This window comes from Mastomys coucha, unplaced genomic scaffold (genome assembly GCF_008632895.1).
Source record: "Mastomys coucha isolate ucsf_1 unplaced genomic scaffold, UCSF_Mcou_1 pScaffold22, whole genome shotgun sequence".
Taxonomy (NCBI): Eukaryota; Metazoa; Chordata; class Mammalia; order Rodentia; family Muridae; genus Mastomys; species Mastomys coucha.
The window spans coordinates 163,291,478-163,314,108 of record NW_022196905.1 but is presented as its reverse complement, the minus strand read 5'-3'; the positions used below and the strand labels follow the sequence as shown (position 1 = coordinate 163,314,108).

At 47.8% G+C, this 22,631-nt stretch overlaps 1 protein-coding gene across 3 annotated transcripts in view; it reads left to right on the top strand.

Annotated features, from left to right (window-relative positions):
- Atp7b (ATPase copper transporting beta) overlaps window positions 1–20,033 on the top strand; it is a 70,383-nt gene extending 50,350 nt beyond the window's left edge. For 2 of the 3 annotated variants that reach the window (XM_031339228.1, XM_031339226.1), the window contains 14 exons: window positions 1,135–1,368; window positions 1,982–2,073; window positions 2,931–3,058; window positions 3,165–3,319; window positions 3,948–4,082; window positions 7,430–7,624; window positions 9,440–9,622; window positions 10,663–10,816; window positions 13,362–13,505; window positions 15,058–15,200; window positions 15,746–15,949; window positions 16,029–16,146; window positions 17,792–17,894; window positions 18,636–20,033. In XM_031339228.1, the coding sequence (XP_031195088.1) occupies window positions 1,135–1,368; window positions 1,982–2,073; window positions 2,931–3,058; window positions 3,165–3,319; window positions 3,948–4,082; window positions 7,430–7,624; window positions 9,440–9,622; window positions 10,663–10,816; window positions 13,362–13,505; window positions 15,058–15,200; window positions 15,746–15,949; window positions 16,029–16,146; window positions 17,792–17,894; window positions 18,636–18,909 (2,262 nt within the window). In that variant the 3' untranslated portion in view covers window positions 18,910–20,033. The remainder of the gene's footprint in view (window positions 1–1,134; window positions 1,369–1,981; window positions 2,074–2,930; window positions 3,059–3,164; window positions 3,320–3,947; window positions 4,083–7,429; window positions 7,625–9,439; window positions 9,623–10,662; window positions 10,817–13,361; window positions 13,506–15,057; window positions 15,201–15,745; window positions 15,950–16,028; window positions 16,147–17,791; window positions 17,895–18,635) is intronic. The other variant, XM_031339227.1, reaches the window with a different exon arrangement.
- Window positions 20,034–22,631: the final 2,598 nt, after the last annotated feature.

Here is a 22,631-nt window from a genome sequence, read left to right as displayed (position 1 = left end):
TTGTAAGCTTGGTGAGCCTGTCTGTCCCTGGTGTGTGTGTGTGTGTCTGTCTGTCTGTGTGTGTGTCTGTGTCTGTTTGTCTGTCTGTCTGTCTTACAAGACTCAGGACCTCAGACATGCCAAATGTGCTAGGCAGTGTGCCATCCGTCAGTCACACCCCAAGTCCCCATTTCCTGATTCATATAATATCATTTTAGTTTACCCTCATTGTTAGAATTTTCAGATGCATGTCCCTCGAGCTCATGCTTTTATCGACTGTTCTATCCTTAAAGGCAAAGCTATGTGTCTTTATCTTTGGATACATTTATCATTTAAAACAGGGAGGCTTTGTGGGACGTGTGCTGCATACGTGTGTGTGTGTGTGTGTGTATGTGTGTATATGCATTTTGACATATATAAAATTGGGACTACTTAGGGGTAACTATTTGTAGGCTGGGTTATTTTCCTATATTTTCTCTTTAATTGAAAACATGCTTTGCCCTTATTGTGAGCAGTTTCACCAATACTGAAGCAAAGGGAAGTGTACTCTGACTGACTACACCCGCCTCTGGCCGGGTCCTGTTCCCTAGTGCTGCTGCCGTATCTTCAGGAGTCGGGCATCCCTCTCTCTCATATCTCACCTTTGTAGAGCACACCTCTCTGTCTCTGTCTGTCTCTCTTTGTCTCTGTCTGTGTTTGTACGTATATGCAAGTGTGTGTATGTTTGCATGTGAATGCACGTTCATACAATACAAACATGGATGGTTGTTAATGGAAGTGTGTGTAGGGGGGTCCTGTGAGAACACCAGCGGGTGCTGCCTCTCCTATCTGAATCATGGACATATTTTATGCCATTGGCTTACCTTCTCTTTAGAGACCATTTACGATATAAGTGAATAACATCATCGTTGTTACCATTCCCTCATTATGAGCATTTACACGGTATGTCTGTGTTCCAAACGTCCCATATCCTTGATCATCCATTTCTGTGTCCCGTAGTGCTCTGAGGCTGAGGCAGCAGAGTGTGTGTCCTCAATATCAAATAATCATGCAGAACAGAGCGGCATCAGCTACGTACAAGAACTTAGAATACTCATCGTCCTGAGGTTGGACCTCCCCACTCCTCCACCAACCCTCACCCTCCCTGTCTTTCAGTTCCTGGGTGGGTGGTACTTCTACGTACAAGCCTACAAATCGCTGAGACACAAGTCAGCCAACATGGACGTGCTCATTGTGCTAGCCACAACCATTGCCTACGCCTACTCCCTGGTCATCCTGGTGGTCGCAGTAGCTGAGAAGGCAGAGAAGAGCCCCGTGACCTTCTTTGACACGCCCCCCATGCTCTTTGTGTTCATTGCCCTGGGACGGTGGCTGGAACACGTGGCAAAGGTAGTTACAGCTTCGGGTTAGGAAAAAAACAGTTCTTTCAGTAATCTGACTCGCAGCCCAAAGGCACTCTGTGCTGAGAACTACTAATTACAGATGCTATAGAGAGTGGCCTGGAGGAATCCGAACCCCAGTGTAATTAGGGGCGGCCGTCACTAATCTCCCAGTTGGTTGTTCCTTCTGAAATCCCAGCTAATCTGGCTAATTAGTAAAACCTTTGTTCGGGTAATTGTGTTGTGGAACAAACTCTGAACTTTAGGCAGAGCTCGCTTGGTCTTTTAGCGCCTAATGGATTGTAGTTAGTTCATGTAGAAATCCACACCTCCACCTCAGGGCTGGGTGGTGTTCACTGCTCTGCCAAGGAGCCCGTAAAAGAAGGGGAAGGAAATTATATTGAAGGTTAAAAAAAAAAAAAAACTGGCCATCGGGCAGACTAGGATTGTGCTCATCTGAAATGGAATTCACACTCTGCCTCAGCAGCACGGGGCGGGCTCTCCTCACGGCGTTGGCACTGGTGGCTGCCTAAGTGGCGTGGTTGTGTTTCTTTGCTCCCTCAATGCCATGCTTGTGTCAGCCTGGGTTTGGACTGTCAGCTTTCATCCTGGTTATTTCCTAGAGCAAAACTTCAGAAGCCCTTGCAAAACTCATGTCACTCCAAGCCACAGAAGCCACAGTTGTGACCCTGGGTGAGGACAACTTAATCCTCAGGTGCGTTGTGTCATAGAGCTTGGGAGTCTTTGTACATCACTTGTGCAGTGACAACAAGTGACCATCATACAGTTAAGGACATTGTTCAGGCCGCTGTAGCCATTACCCTGAAGCACTGTCCGGTGCCTGCACTGGCTGCTAAATGCCACTGACCTTTCTAAAGGTCTGTATTTACCGATCTGTCTATATTGCTGTGTAGTGGCGTCCTTCAGCAGCTGCCTGCTTTCTTACAATAAAGTCGGTAGCTCTGGCACAGCAGTGGGACTCTGGTATCAACTGTGCATGCCCCTCTTGAGTTTAGCCCCAACCAATGCTCAGGGTGAAGCAAGTGTAATCATCCCCCAACACCCATGAAGTTTGGCTCTAGGATCCTCAGATATCAAGTCCCTCATATGAATGGAACAGTGTTTGCACAGAATTCCTATCCTCCCACATACTTTAAATCATCTTTAGAATAATTATGATACATTTGCAATGCAAAGGGTGTATAAATGGGTTTTATACTGCATTGTTTAGAGATTTAGAAAACAATGATGCAAAAATCTACATATGTTGTGTCCATAGACAGGTGACCTCTGTACCACCCCCCTCCTCTATGTATGTGAGTTTGTGTGTATGTGTGAGTATGTGTGTTGCTAGGGATGGGACCCAGGGCCTCTTGTGTGGTAAGCAAGTGCTGCACTACCAAGCTATATCCCAAACCCATCCCTGAATATTTTTTAATGCAAGGTTGGTTATGTCTGCTAATCTAGAACTCTTAGGTACATAGGGCTAGCTATAAACGGTCCAAGAGTCAGTCTAGAACCCTGGTCTAATTATAGATGAGGAGGATGTTATCTGAGTGCCTTCTGTTGCAGAGAGGAGCAAGTGCCCATGGAGCTAGTGCAGCGAGGCGATATCATCAAGGTTGTCCCTGGGGGCAAGTTCCCAGTGGATGGGAAAGTCCTAGAAGGAAACACCATGGCAGACGAGTCCCTCATCACAGGTTAGGTGGCTTGTTTTAGTTTCCCTTTGGTGGGGGTCATGGTAGTCGTGGGTCCATGTGATGTTGAGTGGGATGAGTGAGTGATTGACTTCTGTCCCTTCCCTAGGAGAGGCCATGCCTGTCACTAAGAAACCCGGGAGCATAGTGATTGCTGGCTCTATAAATGCCCATGGCTCTGTGCTTGTTAAAGCTACCCATGTGGGCAATGACACTACGTTGGCTCAGATTGTAAAGTTGGTGGAAGAGGCCCAGATGTCAAAGGTAATGATGGACCTTAAAACACAATGAAACCCCTCTTTTGAAAAATGATCTCAAAGGGATTTAGCTCAGTGTTTAGACTGCCAGCCTAGCATACCAGAGGCCCTGGACCCAGTCTCCAGCACTGAATAAAACAGGGGTGGAGCCGAAGCCTCCTCTCCTAGCTAGTCCAGAGGAGGGAGCGGCAAGACCAGGACTTGAAGCTCACCTGCGGCCTCAGTCAGCTCCAGACTAGCTGGGCTCAAAACAAAACACATGTGAGAAGTGATCTCAAAGGTTCATAGCTCCAGGTTCTGTGCCCCAGTGTAGGGGAATGCCAGGGCCAATAAGTGGGAGAGGGTAGGGTGGCAAGCATGGGGATAGGGGAGGCCACAGGGGTTTGTTCTTGTTGGTTTTGTTTGTTTGTTTGCTTGCTTGTTTTTTGGAGGGGAAACTGGGGAAGGAGAAATCATATGACATGTAAATAAAGAAAATATCTAATAAGAAAAAAAAAGGTTCATAGCTCCACCCATCGAGGATCAAGTAGAGATTGGTTCCTAAAGATAGCAATGGAGGGAGCGTGGACCGAAACCTTACACGTCTATCTTTGTAGGTTGTAACTTTCTGTGCTCTTAATGCTCTGTCTCCATAGGCTCCCATTCAACAGCTGGCTGACCGGTTTAGTGGGTATTTCGTCCCATTTATCATCATCATTTCAACCTTGACCCTGGTGGTGTGGATCATCATTGGCTTTGTCGATTTCAGTGTGGTTCAGAAGTACTTTCCGGTAAGTCAAAGGCCTTGAACAGGATGGTTGTAGTGCTTGAAGTAACTTATTGCCATTAATCCTCTTCTTTTGTGTCTTAGATTCACTGGGGCTTAATTATCCTCTTATTGATTTGTCTTAGATAGGGTTTTACTGCTGTGAACAGACACCATTTATAAGGCAACTCTTATAAGGACAACATTTAATTGGGGCTGGCCTATTTGTTCAGAGGTTCAATCCATCATCATCAAGGCGAGAGCTTAGTATTAGTAGCATCCAGGCAGGCATGGTGCAAGAGGAGCTGAGAATTCTACATCTTCATCTGAAGGCCACTAGAAGTCTTACTTCTAGGAAGCTAAGAAGAAGGTCTTAAAGCCTACACCCACAGTGACACACTTCCTTCAACAAGGACATACCTCCAAATAGTGCCACTCCCTGGGCCAAGCATAAGTTAACTACTGCATCCCACTCCCTGGCCCCTATAGGCCTGTTTGAACATATGAGTCTATGGGGTTCATACCTAAACATAGCACAATAAAAAAGTACATTTAGTCCAATGTCCAAAATCACCATAGTCTATAGCAGTCTCAACAAAGTTCAAAGTCCAAAGTTCAAAGTCTCTTCTGAGATTTATCCAATGACTTAACTGTAACCCCTAAAATAAGACAGAAAACCAGCTGGGCAAACTCCAACGTCTGCATCTCCATGTTTGATGTCAAAGCTGTCCTCACATCTTCAACTCCTTTTTCATCTTTGTTGACTGGAACAAATGTCTTTCTCTTGGGTTGGTTCCAGTCCCTGTTAGCAGCTTTCCTCAGCAGATAAACTACAACTCTGGCATCTTGAACATCTTAGGGTCTCCAAGGCAACTTCAGTCTTACAGCTTCTTGTTCCAATGTCTGGGATCCACACATGATCTTCTGGGCTCCTCCAAAGGGCTGGCGTCACTTCTCCAGCTCTGCCTTTTGTAGCACTCTAAGCTCAGGTTGATCCTCTCCACTGCTGGCTGCTGTTCCTGGTGGTCACTCCATGATACTGACATCTCCAATACACTGGGGTCTTCTGCTGCAACTAGGCTTCACCAATAGCCTCTCATAGGCTTTCTTTGTGGGGCCAAGGCTCAAATCCTTTGCATGACCCCTTCAGTCCTGGGCTTTCAACTGCAACTCAGGCTGCTTCTTCACCCATGGCCTTCCCTGGACTCTCATAGTGCTTAGCCTCAACTGCTCTCCATTGACCCCTTCATACCTTCAAAACCAGTACCACCTGGGTGATTCTTACACACTACCAAGTCCAGCTGCAGCATGAGGTGCAACCTTGGGTATCTCTGGAACACAGCCTCTTTATGCTTTCAGAAAACACTTCCTAGAAGATGCCACCTCAGTGATGCTGGTCTCTTCTTATCCACTGCTAATTTCTTAGCTCCAGCTAACCAGCATCAATTGTCCCAGTAGGCCCTTCTATTCTGGACTCTAAATCCAGAACCACATGGCCAAAGCTGCTGAGTTTTGCTGCTTGCTGGGGCTGGAACATGGCCCCTCTTATTCTATTACTGCCTTTCTGTTTCTGAACTCCCTTACTGCCTAAGCTTGGCTGTTCTGGAACTTGCTCTGTAGAGATTGACCTTGAACTCAGAGATCTGAGTTCCATGCCCAAGGCAACTCTTCTAAGGACATTTGATTGGGGCTGGCTTATAGGCTCAGAGAAGATTCAGTCTATTATCTTCAAGGCAGGGGCATGGAAGCATCCAGGCAGATGTGGTGCAGGAAGAGCTGCGAGTTCTACATCTTCATCTGAAGGCTGCTAGGAGAAGACTGGCTTCTAGGCAGCTAGATGAGGGTCTTAAAGCCCACACCCACCATGACACACCCACTCCAACAGGGCCACACCTCCTAATAGTTCTACTCCCTAGGCCAAACATATTCAAATTACCACATTATTTTATTTTATTTGCGGCTTTTATTTATTATCAGTAAAATCCCAGTCATGGTAGGATAATCAGCCTACTTCTGAAGGTCCTTATTAAAATTGCTGATTTATTAAGTGCACTGTAGCTGACTTCAGACACACCAGAAGAGGGCATCAGATCTCATTATGGGTGGTTGTGAACCACCATGTGGTTGCTGGGATTTGAACTCAGGACCTTTGGAAGAGCAGTCAGTGCTCTTACCCACTGAGTGGTGGTGCATGCCTTTAATTCCAGCACTTGGGAGGCAGAGACAGGTGGATTTCGGAGTTCGAGGCCAGCCTGGTCTACAGAGTGAGTTCCAGGACAGCCAGGAAACCTTGGCTATATACAGAGAAACCGTGTCTCGGAAAAAAACAAAACAAAAAAACAAAACCAAAAACAAAAAAGGTTGCTGATTGAAGGTCATGAATACAGCTCAGTAGTAGATGACTAGTATGTGCAAGGCCCTGGGTTTCACCATGGGCATGGGTGTCCACGTACACAAGTTCCCTTTCCTTTCTATTTAGAGGTAATCTTCATGACATCATTTGACTTCCCAGCTGGAATACTTCAAGGATGTACAACATGCAATTTATTGGCCATTACTGAGTTTAAGATATATGTTATAGAAAAGAGACCACAATTTTGATGGCACAGTGCCATACTAGATCTTAGGGGGGAGAATGTAGTTTTGCCACTTACCTCCACGAATCCCAGCTTTAATATCCTGCCTTGTCAAGCAGTCATGCTTCCTAGCCTGACTGAAAGGCTATGCATCATTGCAGGCAAAGCTTTTTGGTAATTAAACATTGATTCAGCAGCCGAGTAAGGGGATATACATTTTTAATTTTAAGAAATAGGTGAAGAACACTATCTTAGGAAATACTGTTTTTATCAAACTTCAAAAATATCAATGGAAAATATGGTGTATCCTCAGAAATTTTCCTGCTTAAGAAATAAGTATTAATTCTCAAGGACACTTAGCAGTGTTTGAAGCCAGTGCTGTTCTGTGTGGCTGTCTGTGTTTGTTTGCATATTGCCCATTTATAAGCACAAAGCATTTTGCGAGATACTTTTGTCACCATTATATAACCCCGGGGAAACCGAGGCAGCGAGGGATGCAGCGAGGGATGACATTACCAGGAGAGCTGGGGTATGACCAAAGTGGTCTAACTCCTGAGTTTGTACCCTGTCAGGGTCTGGCCTGGCTCTGTTCCCGTTCCACGTTGCCTCTTTGAGGGAAGCCGTGGGAAGAGGTTAGGGAAGTAGGAAGTGGGTGGTGAAGTGATGCGTCTGATACAGAAGCTGCACAGGGCACAGCCATGTTCTCTAAACTCGGTTCACTGCGTTCTCAGTTCCCACTGCCCCACTGAGGTGAGATGTCCCCCGTGATCTCTCCGTCTGATGTTCCTCTCTGCAGAACCCCAGCAAGCACATCTCGCAGACAGAGGTCATCATCCGCTTTGCCTTTCAGACGTCCATCACAGTGCTGTGCATCGCCTGCCCCTGCTCCCTGGGGCTGGCCACGCCCACAGCCGTTATGGTGGGCACCGGAGTGGCTGCCCAGAACGGTGTCCTCATCAAAGGGGGGAAGCCTCTGGAGATGGCACACAAGGTGGGCCCCTGTCAGGTCCTGGCTGTCCTCCGTGGGAAGTGGGGTAGCAGTTTCTACAGTGTCCTTATAGACAGTCTCTTCACTGTGTGTGGATGGCTGAGGCAGGAAGCCAGGGCTGCCAGCGAGTATGAGCAAGAGCAGCAGCAGATAATGGGTGTACAAGTCACTGCTTCATGGATATTCACTGACTCCATCTCATGTGGTAGATGTGGTTCATTCCCGTTTTATAGATGTAGGAACTATAGCAGAAGGAGGACAGGTAATGTCTTAGTCAGGGTTTCTATTCCTGCACAAACATCACAACCAAGAAGCAAGTTGGGGAGGAAAGGGTTTATTCAGCTTACTTCCACATTGCTGTTCACCACCAAAGGAAGTCAGGACTGGAACTCACACAGTGCAGAAACCTGGAGGCGGGAGCTGATGCAGAGGCCATGGAGGGTGCTGCTTACTGGCTTGCTCAGCCTGCTTTCTTATAGATGCCAGGACCACCAGCTCAGGGATGGCACCACCTACAGTGGGCTAGGCCTTCCCCCCACACCCCCAAAGACTAGTTGAGAAAATGCCTTACAGCTGGATCTCATGGAGGCATTTCCTCAAGGGAGGCTCCTTCCTCTGTGATAACTCCAGCTTGTGTCAAGTTGACACAAAACCACCCAATCCAGGTAACCTGCCTGGAAGCCTGCAGCTGTTTACCAAGTTGACAGCTCACATGTTTGGGCTTAGCAGTGTCCCGTGACTCCAGGGTGGAAGAGTGACAGTACATATTACGACTTTTCGTTTAGGTTGGTGTGGTGATGCACACACATAATCCCAGCTCTCAGGAGGCTGAGGCAGAAGGAACATGAGCTCAGGTTCCACCTGAGCTGCTTAGTGAGACTATGTCTATACACCAGTCTGTAGTGTATTCATTTCTTCACCATTAGGTGAGCCCTGCACCAGGTTCTGGCAGTAGTCATCGCTCTAGCTCCCAAGGGACCTCCAGCTTAGTGGGAAGGACAGGTATCCCAAATACTGAGTATTAGGAATACAGCTCTACAAGGACACTGTACTAGGGCCTGGCCTAGTCGGGAGTTCTTCGGCAGTGCTGGTCGTCTGGGAACTTGAGCAAGAGGTAGCCAGATAAGGTGGTAGTGGAGGTATCGCTGCTGTGAGATGGTAGGCAGGTGAAGAGGACCCTCGGGGAACATGCATCTGTGTTGATCATGAGCCCCATGACACCCACAGCACTTTTTCTCCACTGGTGCGACCTGGCATTCATCCTGAAAGCCCCCGGAGACATCGTGTTGAATAAACTAAAGAGCAACTAGAGGAAAATCAGAGACAGAGACAGTGTTGAGGGAGGGGCCATTCTAAGAGCTTAGGAAGATCACACGGTAGCATGGGGTGCTCCTTTAAGCCACTCAGTTACAAGCTGTGAATGTCAGATTGGCTGCATGGTAAGGGTTGAGTGTGGGAGGCAGGAAGCTTTGCAGGGAGAGCGTCAGTTAACAGTGTGTGATGGCAGAGGCCGGCGCTGGACTTAGCAGTTTTATCTGCTGGTCACAGCGCTGGGCTTAGCAGTGTATCTGCTGTTCATGGGTCATGGTCTGAACAGAGAAACCTGCTGCCCTCTGCTTGGGCACAGATACAGAGCAGTGAAGCTGTAGACTGGCAGATGGGTAATGGTTTCTTGGTAGTAGTGCTTGTTGCCTGCATAGATTCAGAATGAGGGTCAGGAAGTTAACAACAGGCAGGCTGGGAGAAGCTCTGCCTTCGGACACAGGGACTGCGAAAGCTGCTTCCATGCTAAAACCTCACATGAAGTTGTTCTTGCAGATAAAGACCGTTATGTTTGACAAAACTGGCACCATTACCCATGGGGTCCCCAGAGTCATGCGGTTCCTGCTGCTTGTGGACATGGCTACACTATCCCTCAGGAAGGTTCTGGCGGTGGTGGGCACTGCAGAGGCCAGCAGCGAGCACCCCTTAGGCGTGGCCGTCACTAAATACTGCAAAGAGGTATGCCCACCTTATCCTTGGCATCACACGGCTTCTCTCCCATCAGCCTTGACTTCCTAGCTTTCCATACTTGCTTAGCTGCCTCAGAGGAGCTCTTCAGTGGCTGTAGGCAGGGCTTGCAGTGCCACTATTACAGTTGTTAGTCAGACAAGTGGATAATACCGGGCTCAGGGCAAAATGAGTGAGAGTGGCTCCTCTGCTTTCTGAGAACCCGAGTCTGAGGCATGGGGAGATGGGTACGTAAACAACTTCTTTATATGGCTAGGGTGAGGGGACACAGAAGTCAGTGGCATTACCTGGGAGGAGCTGGCACAAATGAGCTGAAAAGCCTTGTTTGGGGCGGGGGGTTAGAGAATCACTGTACCCATCTTGTCCTAGAACGTGGGGGGCAGTGGAATAGATGGGGGACTACGCTTAGAGTAAGTATCTAAGTGGCCTGAGTAAAAATTTGTCATTGTTGTACTTCAGAAAACATTAGCAAGGGGATGTTTGAGAAATTTCATCCTGTGCTTGACCCTCATAGGGCTCAGTACACTGCCGTCTCTCACAGGGGACAGGACACTGCCATCTCTCACGGGACAGTACAGTGCCGTCTCCCGTAGGGGTTAGTACATTGCTGTCTCCCGTAGGGGACAGTGCATTGCCATCTCTCACAGCAGTCAGTACACTGCTGTTTGACATCTGCCCATGTGGGTCGGGAGGAAGGCTGCTCCAGTGCCTCCCACCACTCCTGATGCCTTTCCTGGGTATCGCACATGGTGAATGACCTGTCTGGCCGCTTTACTGTTCACCACTTACCTAGTCCAACGTGGAAATATCTGAGGGGTCTGAGGTGAACAGCAGGCTGCCCGGTCCTGATGTACCCACCTGGGGAGGATTTAGCTGTTTAGCCTGGTTCAGGTTGACAACCGACACTGAATCTGGTGACAGAAGACTTGCTGAGCTCATGGTGCACTCCCTTCTGTCTGCCCTCACTTCTCCCCTCCTCCCCTGACTCCTCCCACCGCCCTCACCCTTTCTTTCATCCTTGGATTCCACAGGAACTTGGGACAGAGACCCTGGGATACAGCACGGACTTCCAGGCAGTGCCGGGCTGTGGGATTAGCTGCAAAGTCACCAATGTGGAAAGCATCCTGGCTCACAGTGACCCGACTGCTCATCCTGCTGGGGTTGGCCACCCTCCCGTGGGGGAAGGTATTCCTCACTTTTGTCCCTCCTGGATCCCTTGGTGGCCAGACCTTATCTTGGGTGAAAGCAGAGGCAAGCCAGACCATATCAAAGCCACCTGTGGGATTTCCGTGCTGTGGAGACAGGAAGCTCCTAGCCAGGCACCCGGTGCCTTGCCCACCCCACGAACACCTGCTCTTTCTCTTTGCCTGTTTTGATACATTTAACTCCTTTATGTACTTTGTCTGGCTTTTTGTTTTTGTGATGGGTTTTGCTGTGTTAGTTTCCAACTTGGGAGTCAAGTGACCTTCCCACCTCAGCCTTCCAGCTAGCTGAGGCTATAGGCGTGCACCTCTGTCTCTGGTGTGATGAGGCTATAGGCGTGGACCACTGTCTCTGGCGTGACGTCTCAAAACTCTGATGCTTATGGAAGGCTAAAGTGGCATTGGACTCCTTCCCTAGAGTCTCATCTTTCTTACTTCACGTTGATCTTTCCTTCCCATGGCTACAGGTAGCAGGTGGCACCTGCTCCTTCCCATGGCTACAGGAAGCAGGTGGCACCTGCTTTCCTGTTTTTCCTTCTTCCTCTTTCTTTCCCATCTGTGTGCTCTCCAGTGTGATGTGCAGAGTTCTCAGAGCTTATAGAAAGCAAGGGAAGCAGGAACTGTCTGCCAACGCCAAGAAAAGATCTGCCCTGTGGCAGGTGCCACTTTTAGGTTCCTTGCTCATGAACCCCTGGGATTCTCCTGCCCCTACCCCCGAGTGCTGGGACTGCAGGCTTGCAGCACTGTCTGCACCCCACCTTGTCTACCTGCCTTCCTAACCTCCTTCCTTCTTCCATTCTTATGTATATATGGTATACACGTAAGTGTGTACATGTATGTATGGTGGTGGGGGCATGCTCATGTATGTGCATACAGAGGCCAGTGGAGGATCGTAAGGTGCCCTGCTCCATCAGCCTCTACCTTGTAGGATCTCCGACTAGACCCGGCACTCACTAGTTTGGGCTAGGCAGGCAGGCCAGCAAGCTCCAGGGATCTTCCTGTCTCTTTTCTATCCCCTAGTTCCAGGCGTGGCAGGTTCCAGTCTTTTATGTGAGTGTGGGGCATAGAACCCAGGCTGTCAAGCTTGCCTAGCAAGCACTCATGACCCACTGGGCCATCTCCCTAGCCTGCCTTTTTCAATCCGAGGACATTTTCCAGCATTACATTAAACTGGTAGAATGCCCTGAATGCTAAATCTTAATTTAGGAGATGTTATTAGATGTCTTGTGTTACCTTTTAATAGTTTAGAGCCCTAAGGTGACATTCCCATTCGAGCATCCAAAAGCTGGGTAGTGTCTCATCAGGGTCACATGCTATTAGAAGGTGACAGGTAAAAGGCCGACTACGTTTTAAAGCATTCCATAGAGGCTGGGTGTGCTGCATGCCTGCAGTCCCAACACTTGGGAGATGGGGGCAGGAGTACCAGGTGTGTCAGGCTGACCTCCACTACATCGTTATGGAAGATTCCAGTCAGCAAGAATCAAGTATGTGTGTTCATGCACACACACATTCTCTCTCTCTCTCTTATGGCATTTGTAAGTCAGGTAATAGATGGTCTTTGAGCTTCATGCCCACCAAAGGGAATTTCTGTCATAGGCATTTTTACAGAAACAGAAATTGCAGGAAAAATATCTCTGCAGATAGGTGGTTTACAGGTGGCAATAGAAGTATGTAAACATTTGCAAATAGCAAGAAAAAGAATTCCTTTGTTAGCACATAGGACCTACAGTGTGGCCTTTGTGCAGAGAGAGCTTTGAGAGTCACTTCTCTCTGCACATTTGCCTTTCAAAGACCAGGAATTCAGGCCCCAAGTTTCTGTTAAAATGTCTGTCGTGACATAGAGCAGTAATTTGACTTTGTTGGATGCATATATAAGGTGTGTGTGTATCTTCTCGTCTCATCAATATAAGACTGTCTCAAAAAATAGTGTGTATATGTATCATAGAAACAGATCTGCCTGATTAATTCGCTTTGGGTCATCTAAACCTCCCTGAGAATAATCTAGTCCACACGTTTTGGTCTGACCTAAAAGGCCAGTCTCCGACCCCAATAAAAAAGAATCAGGGGCTGGAGAGATGGCTCTGCTGCTAAGAGAACTTGCTTGTCTTGCAGAGGACCCAGGTTCTGCTCCCAGCACTCACGTGGGGGCTCCCAACCATCTGTAAGTCCAGCTACAGGAGGTCTCACAGCTTCTGGCCTCCTTGTCAGGCATGCACATGGTACCAATACATATATGCAGGCAAAACACTTGTGCACATAAATTAAGTCTTTAAAATAATCAGCATGTGTCTCTAATGGCATCTAAGGACACTATACGATGTTTGATATATTGACAGCATTTCACACATGTAGAATGCATGAAACACTCCATTCAATCATGGTGTTCTCCACATTGTGTATCTTTCTGGTCCTTCAAGAAGCATGTTTCAAAAGGTTATAGTTTTTAGAGTAGTTAGATGTCTTGGGGTTTTAGCTCATTGTGAAGTTGGACTGTCTGGGAGTAACCATTCTCATTCTCTTCTGAACAGGTGCAGGTCCTCAGACTTTCTCTGTGCTGATTGGAAACCGGGAATGGATGCGGCGCAATGGTTTAACTATCTCCAGTGACATCAGTGACGCCATGACAGATCATGAGATGAAAGGACAGACGGCCATCCTGGTGGCCATTGATGGTAGTGAGATTAGTACACAGTTTACCGCCCCTGGCCTAGAAGGAGGCCTACTCTGCTGTCTCCCCTCCTTTCCTGTCCCCTCCCCTCCCCTTCCTTCCCCTTTCCCTCCTCTCTGTTCTCTTCCCTTTCTTTTCCTTCTTGTCCTTTTTTACGCTTCTCTTCTTCCTCTTGCTTATCATTATTTTTCTTTTTCTTTTGAAAAACCACATCACCCTTTCTGTTAATTTGGGGTTTTTTCCAGGCTGTCTTGCTCTCTTTTCCCTTGATCCCTTCTCTTGAGGCCCTTCCTTCTTTTTAAATGATTTCTTTTTGAGATTACGATATAATTTATATTATCTTCCCCTACCCTTTCCGTCCTCCAAACTCCCCAGTATACCCCACTGTCAAATGTATGGGCTCCGTTTTTTACTTACACACATATGTATGTATGCGTGTATGTATGTATGTATGTATTCCTAAATACACAAGTACAGCCAACCCAGTCTGTAAATGTCACTTGTGTGCTTGTTTTCAGGGCTGACCACTGGTAGTAGGTAGGCAATTGATGTCTCCTCCCTGGGAAAGGCTGTTCCTTGAGTGTTGAGGCCTTTCCTTTCCTACTGTTTCCATCTTGATCCAGCGCCAGCTCGGCTCCTAGAAGCCTCAACTGCTCTCTATTGTATTTGCTTCCATCTAAGGTGGCAACTCACATCATCCTTCTCACGCATTACCACGATAAAACAGGAATCCACGGCCCAGAGGCCTGACTGCAGAAGCTGTAGAGTAAGGAGGCCCCTGCAGCGTCCCACGTCTGACTCAGACCATGCGCTTTCTCAGGACTATGGGTGTCTCAGTGCTCCGAGTACACGGGCCGTCTGCCTGAGAGATGGAGCCCTTCGCTGTGTTCACTTTAGCGTTCGTTATTAGAAGTAAAGCTGCACTTGAAGAGAAAGTAGTTTACAACCCTGTATTCTGAAAACTCCATCCAAATGTGCCTTCCTGCCTCATTCCCTGCCCCTCATCCTCACAAACCGTGGTCTGCAACTTCTTGCAGAATCAGGGTGAGTGGAGGGTCTGTGCTCTGCCGTATTCCTCTTTCTGTATCACCTCTTAGCTCAAAACTCCTCCTCCTATGTCTAAACTCAGGAGCAAGGTATACTGTACAAGACATACTTTCTGCAGGAAATGACAAAAAGGAAGCTTTCCTAGCTTAGATGTCTATTCCTAACATTTGTATATTTCATGTATTTTTGATAGCAAACATACACTGGGTTCTTACCATGCAGAAAATACTTGGCAAAGTAATGTATGTTCCAGCAGAAACTATAAAAAAAACCCTCTGGGCTCTGGAGGGTCCAAGGTTCTCCCTGCTCCTTCCTGTTCAGGGCCCTGTGTACTTTTTCTTGTCCTCTCCAGGACTGAAAAGCAAAACCAAATCAGCGGAACCCAGGCATGATTTCACACACTCTGCAGAGAGGGTCATTTCCTCTGGAAGGTGACATATGCGGAGCGCCATCTTGTTCGCACGAAGCTGCCGGGCCTGCTGTTGCTGACTGCTGGTGCTTTGTTTCAGGTGTACTCTGCGGGATGATCGCCATCGCAGATGCTGTCAAACCCGAGGCTGCCCTGGCTATCTTCACCCTGAAAAGCATGGGTGTGGATGTGGCTCTGATCACAGGGGACAACCGAAAGACAGCCAGAGCCATTGCCACTCAGGTATGGCAGTGGCCAGACATTCTTTGTCCTTGAAAATTTGCAGACAAGCTCATAGATGGGATAAAAAATAAATAAATAAACCATCTGATGTAAAAAGCATACTTTTAATTCCAGCACTCTGAGGTAGAGGCAGGTAGACCTCTGAGTTCAAGGCCAGCCTGGTCTATGTAGCAAGTTCCAGGCAGCCACAGCTACACTGAGACCTTGTCTCAAAACCAAACCAAAATAAACAGATGACCACAACAAACCACCATTTAAGCACTGTATTGGAGGAGTGCTTTCTTGGCTCAACTTTCTTATGGACCGAGAGGAATGGCTCGACCTTGGCCCACTCTGTTCTGAGCTTGGGGCATGAGGACAATGCCACTGGGCGGCTACCTGTCCCCATGGCTCTAGTGTGAATGCCTGAGCATTGTACTCTCACCCTTGCACACCCTTCCAAACCAGCCAAACACGCGCAACTCTGTGTAAACCCAACTGCTACTGTGGGTCTCTGCTTTTCTCCAACTCGCACCTACATTAGGCATTGACCTCTTTCCTTTCAGGTTGGCATCAACAAAGTCTTTGCGGAGGTACTGCCTTCTCACAAGGTGGCCAAGGTCCAGGAGCTTCAGAACGAAGGAAAGAAAGTCGCCATGGTGGGAGACGGGGTGAACGACTCCCCAGCCTTGGCCCAGGCTGATGTGGGCATCGCTATTGGGACTGGCACAGATGTTGCCATTGAAGCAGCTGACGTGGTCCTGATCAGAGTGAGCTCAGCTGTGTGATGGTCTCAGGAGGGGCTGGGGTTGGCATGGGTCCATACTCAAGTGTGCTCCTCTCCTATAGAATGACTTATTGGACGTGGTGGCCAGCATTCATCTCTCCAAGAGGACCGTCCGGAGGATCCGGGTCAATCTGGTGCTGGCATTGATTTATAACATGGTTGGGATACCTATTGCTGCAGGTGGGTAGGGGCAGCTCTCACCTGTCACATCACCTTTGGTCTCTGCCGTGTCCCTGGTGAACGAATGATTCACCCACCTCTTGACCTGGTTGGCCAGACACTGTGTGGAAAGTCCTGGGAGGGCCCCACGGCCCCATTCACTCTGGTCCTGTAGACAGCTAATCAGGAGGCTTGGCCATTCGTTTAAGGTGGCCCTATTCACTAAGAGTGTCCCTGTTCTCTGAAGCTTTATTAAGACATAAAGTCTGAAGAACAGGCATCATGGGGTGTTTTGAAGTACTTGCTATTTCAGACACAGCGGCTGTTGTCTCAGAGACTATATTAAAAATGAGCCTTGCCCAGACTCTAGTTTGATTCCCACAAACAACCTGGAGAGAAAAGGTATTTTGCTGAAAGTCTACGTAGGCTGAAAGGGCCCGAAGGGGTGGTTGTTGTTGTCGTTAATAATAATAATTAATATTAATATTATTATAATTGTGTGTTTGTATGCATATACATGCATATGTGCACACATGGGTCTGGAGGTCATGTGGGTCTGGCACTCCCTTCCAGATTCAGTTCTCCCATTCCATTATGTGGATCCTGAGGAACAAACCCAGGTCATTGCCAGTGAGTTCCTTCACCCACTAAGCCATCTCGTTAGCCCCTGCCCTAAAGTCACAGTTTTCCTGTCTCAGTTCCTCTGTGGCGCCCCAAGTGGTTAGTGGTGTCTTCCTTCGTAGAGCTCATCCAGTCTGCCTCAGCCTCCTAAGTCTAGAAGTCAGATGTAGCGGCAATTCTGGAACTTTGATTTCTTTAAAACACACAAGAAACATTATAAGGCTATGGTTTCATTGTAATCCCAGGTGTGGGATACGGGGCTGCTTCAGACTGTCCACAGCAGCTGACTGTGATTTACCTCGTGCTCTAGCAGGGGTGTGATTTTTCCAGCTGCAGGTAGTAGCTGCGATTGTGTGACATTTGGAATCCCGGGAACTTTTAAGAGGATATATAAATGCTAGAGCCTTGAGAGGCTGGGCGGATTGTTGGTGGGTTTTGGTTTGTTAAGTAGTTATGGGGGAAGAAGATATTAGATACTCTCCCAGTGAAGATCAAACTTGCCCCAATGAGCTTAACACCCCTAAACAGCAGGAAGCAGTCTAACGATAATGTTGCCTTTTTTCCCGCCCCCTGACTTTATTCAGGGATCTCCTTCCGTTCCCTTCTATCCTTTTTTCTCCCTTATCTAGTCTTAGGGGGTAGAAAGGGTGGAAGAAAGGGGGTGGAGAAGAGTGGAAGACAGAAGAACCCACAAAGATGTGAGAGAGCCACAGTCAGATACCAGAGCAGCTCAGGAGCTTCACTCCCTCCTGGTTGTCTGGGACCTAGCTTCCAATCCTCCCTAGAGACCAGATTGTTACCTTTGCAGAGAAGGACGGTGACCGTATCTACAGTGGTTATCCTCTGCGGTTCCCAGCCCCAGCATTGCCTGGTACTACCCGTACATAGTTCTAAGCAAGAGAAAGCATGATAGACCCATGTTCCCTCTGCTCACTTACTGCTAGCTTAGTCTCACCTTGAAAGCCGTTGGGCGTAGCATCTCCTAGGTTCCCCGAGGAGGGCTCTCAGTATTCCCTGGCTGTCAGGCGATACCTCCTTTTGGCAGGTGTCTTCATGCCCGTTGGCATCGTGCTCCAGCCGTGGATGGGCTCAGCGGCCATGGCTGCCTCCTCTGTATCTGTGGTACTCTCGTCTCTTCAGCTCAAGTGGTAAGTCCTGGGCCTGGGGCACCTGCTGGAGGAGTTTCTGCAGGCTCCACCATGTATGGTCACAGCACGGTGCAGGCACCACTGTGTATGGTCACAGCATGCTGCGGGCTCCACCGTGTATGGTCACAGCACGCTGTGTATGGTCACAGCACGCTGCAGGCTCCACCGTGTATGGTCACAGCACGCTGGGGCACCACAGCATGTTTCCTGCTTCCTGTTCCCCATTATTCATCTGGGAGCAACACAAAAGACCTGCGTGGGGTTTTGTAGTGATTTTTCAGTACCCTGGACAAGTGACTGCCCACTTAGCAGTTGTAAGGGGCTGGGCCTTTTTCAGAGCTACTTACATGAACACATGTAAGTATATGATCCCTGTGCATTACCAATTCTTCTCCTTAGTAAAGATGTGCATGGACTAGGGACAGAGCTCACTAGTGGAGCACTCGTCTAGCATGTGAAGGACCCTGGGTTTAGTCCCTAACACTGCCAAGACAGAAAAACATTGATTTATTTACTCATGCATTCACTTAACAAAAGTGAACAGTAGCCTATTATGTGGGGAGTAGTTATATAGAAAGTTTCTAGACTATAGGTACTTGAACCATGGGAATCTAGTATCCTTCTTTTCTTAAAAACCCATGAAATTTTGTTACTTGTGTTACTGAAAAATAGAGACTTGGCCAGAGGAAAGGGAGCTTATGTCCAAAGTGATTCAAGTATTCCCGGGTTCTTGCCTTTCAGCTATAGAAAGCCTGACCTAGAGAGATATGAGGCCCAGGCCCATGGCCGCATGAAGCCCCTGAGTGCCTCCCAAGTCAGCGTGCACATTGGCATGGATGATCGGCGGAGGGATTCTCCCAGGGCCACAGCGTGGGACCAGGTCAGCTATGTGAGCCAAGTGTCTCTGTCCTCCCTGACGTCAGACAGATTGTCTCGGCATGGTGGTCCAGCAGAGGACGGCGGTGACAAATGGTCCCTGCTCCTGAGTGACAGGGATGAAGAGCAGTGCATCTGAGTGTTCCTAGGGGCAGCCCTGGGCCGGTGGTCTAGCCAGCAGGTGCAGCCTCAACAGGCTGCAGTGGGGTGGGCGAAGCTTACTGTGAGACCCAAGCAAGACCCGAGCATCCTGTTAGCCTTACCAGCAAGTGTGTGGTGTATCTGCAGAGGTTGGGTGGAATTGCTCTGTCAGAAGCTGCTAGGTGGGGCAAAATACACTGTTCTCACTGCTTTCCATGAGGGCAAGGTCACACCCTGCTTGGAGTTTAGTACAGGAGAGGAAGCCAGCACTCGCCACAGAGCCCTGCCTAGTAGATTTGTATATACTGTCTGTGAAGTGAGGAACAGGCTCATCAGGACCACAATCCTAGCTTGGCCCCCCTGGAAAGCTCTACCCAGAGCTTCCCTGTTCCAAGAACTCCCATAAAGGCTGGAGTTAGCCAGCACACATGGCTGTGTCAGTCTAAGGCTACTTCAGACGAGCCTGTTGTTCTCTGCCTGGCGTAGTAGTCCTTGGGACTGGCACTGCCTGCCTTCTATCTTCTGAGGGTAGAATTTGTGTCTTGGGTCCGATGCTCTGGCTCCTGCATATCTGCCTGCCTAAAGGTAGTGCCCTGGTTTGCAGCCCATCCCAAGAGCTATCTGACATCCCTCTACTCTGAGGAGAGAATGCCATTCTGCTTAGAGCCACATCTACAGACTCACAACATGCTGCTCTCAACCAGCTGGAGAGATACCTCAGAACCTGACCGTAGTTCATTTTCTTATGGGGTCCAGGTCCTTGCCTCTCAGGGCACCTTATATGGCCCTGCTGTAGCCTGTGGTGTGTAAAGCACTGTCTCTTGGGAGGTGTGTGCATACGGGGACCCCCTGTCACTTAGTGGGGTCCATTGGAGTTTGTCACAAATGCCTAGCGTGTGTGCCTGGAGAGAGTTGTCCCACCAGAAAAGAGTGAAGTTCTCAACAGAGAGCTGTCTGCTGCTGAGGGGACATCTGAATGAGGGACATCCACAGCCCCCAGTGAGAATGCTTTTGTCATCTATGACTGTCTGTAATCAGAGGACAGGGATGGGGCCAGCTTAACTGAGCGAGTGGCTGAGCCACCCCGGACAGACTGGCACATTAAACAACAACAAAACTCCTTTATTGAATGTCACTTATTGGCCGTGGACGTGTTAGTCCTTGTGTGTGCGTGTGTGTGTGTGTAGGTTACTTACCTCTTTCCCCTCAAAAGCAGCACCGCAGCTGTGAACTATATCTGACAACGAGGAAACAGTGTTGGAGGGCCTCCATGTCCTCCCAGGAGCTCTTAGCCGATATGCAGTTCAGATGGCTCCTGAGGCCTTTCTGTAATTCCGCTGCTGCCTTACATATCAGTTTGCTCCGTGAGAGTACACTGGACGAGCAAACGTGCCAGGAGATGGATTGGTTACATCAACTGAGAATGCAGTTGGTGCACACCGAGGTTACTACTACCCCTCACTTGGAATGGCTGGTTTCGGTTTTGCACATTAGTAGTGCTTGCCGGGCTTTATCTTCTAAAACCCTGAGTATAGGGATCTCAGTTGCACTCTCAGTATTTTCAACCCTCCCACGCCCTGTCCAGCAACCTCTTCCCACTGACGTCATCTGCTCTGTCTAGAGCTCTGTTTTGGAATAAGTCTTGTTTTGGAATAAGATAATCATTTTCTAAAGAATCTAAATGCATTGATTTTTAAACCTTCTGAGAATATGAGCATCATGTTCACATGTAGACATGAAAATATTTATATAATTGTACAAGTGAATAAATAACTTTTTAGATGTCCAAAAAAGTCAGTTTTTTTTTTTTTTTTTAAATGGCCAGAGAATAGTTCCCTCTTCACAACTTTCTATGAAGCACAAGGATGAAGTTGCATCTTTGCATCCAGGAATTGCCTGTGGCTTGCTTGTTCTGTCCGTATGGCGAGCTCATGGGACCGGATTGCTGGGGACTTCTTTGGAGGGACAGAGGATGATAGGATTCTAGCAGTGAGGACACGAGGTGGTAGGAACCCGCTGCCTGAATAACATTAGGACTGCCCCAAGAGGTTGCCCACAAGCTCTGACTGCTTGGAAACTCACTGCTTGGCCTCTAGCACACCCTAGAGGACTTTATAATCAGGGCATGAAGTTTCCATGCACCATTGTACATGGAAAGGAATGTTGTTGCTCACTGCGGGGAGGATTTAGCAAGTGTCCCTGAGAGGTTTTTCAGGCACCAGGCTGCCTCTGAGCATCTTCCCACTCCAGGCAAACTGAAGAATTAAGATGGAATTACCCCTATAATAAATGACGGATAATTCTAATTTTTAGTGCCATCTGGAAATTGGGCATGTTAAAAACATGTCTAAACTATTGAGCTAATTTAATAAAGAACTTGGGTTAATAAAGGCGACCTTCACTCAAAAGATCACTCGATTAAAGGATCTGGGGAGACTAGGGGCTTTAAAAACCCACATAGGGGGCTAGAGTAGTAGGCTCAATCCTCTGTACCAATAAAATAAAATAGGATTCCCTAAGACAAATTCTGTAATGTACATAAAGTTCCTGAGCTATAAAAGGTTTATTTGCATACACCCATGATTCCACCTTTCCTTGGAGCACATACAGAGGAATGCAGTAAGTGGCCTACTGGTCCTTTTTCCTTTTTCAGGTGTGTGTATAAACTGGTTTGGGACTGGTAGAGAAGGAACTGCTCTGCATAATTTTCACACTTGCTTGGGCAAGGCCAGAAACACCATCGTTTGGGGTCACTGCATGGAGAGAGATGTCTACTGTCTGCCCTTGTTCTTCATATAAAGACACTGACCAGAGCTGAGATTACAGAATAGAATGTAAGAAGGTTACATAATACTGAGAAGTCCCAGAGTTGCTTTTTTTTTCTATTCAAAAAGATGAATAAAAATGTAAAAGCATCCATTCAAACACTGAGATGAAATTTAACATTTTTTCTTTGAGACAGAAATGGCTATTATATTACCTCAGCGTAAGTAAAATGGACCAAGAGGGTATAACTTGGTAGAGCTCTTGACTAACAAGTGCAAAATCCCTGGTTTGAGCCCAGTGCCAATAAAACCCTTTAACTATTTGTCTTACAGTTTTATTGCTGTAAACAGACACCATGACCAAGGCAAGACTTATAAAGGACAACATTTAATTGGGACTGGCTTACTAGTTCAGAGGTTCTGTCCATTATCATCAAGGCAGGAGCATGGCAGCATCCAGGCAGGCATGGTGCAGGAGGAGCTGAGAGTTCTACATCTTCATCTGAAGGCTGCTAGCAGAATACTGGCTTCCAGGCAGCTAGGATGAGGATCTTAAAGCTCACACCCACAGTGACACACCTAATCCAACAGGGTCACACCTCCTAATAGTGCCACTCCCTGGGCCAAGTATATACAAACCATAACATTCCACTCCCCGGCCCGCATAGGCTTGATCAAACACTTGAGTCTATGGGGGCCATTTCTAGCCATAGCATAATAAAAAAGTACGTTTAGTCCAACTTCCAAAGTCTCCATAGTCTATAGCAGTATCAACAATATTAAAAGTCCAAAGTTTTATATCAAAATATTAACAATCAAAAGTCTCTTCTGGAGCTAGGGGAAGGGCTGAAGAAGCTGAAGAGGACTGCAATCCCATAGAAGGACAGTATCAACTAACCGGACCACTCAAAGCTCCCAGAGACTAAACTACCAACCAAAGAATACACGTGGAAGG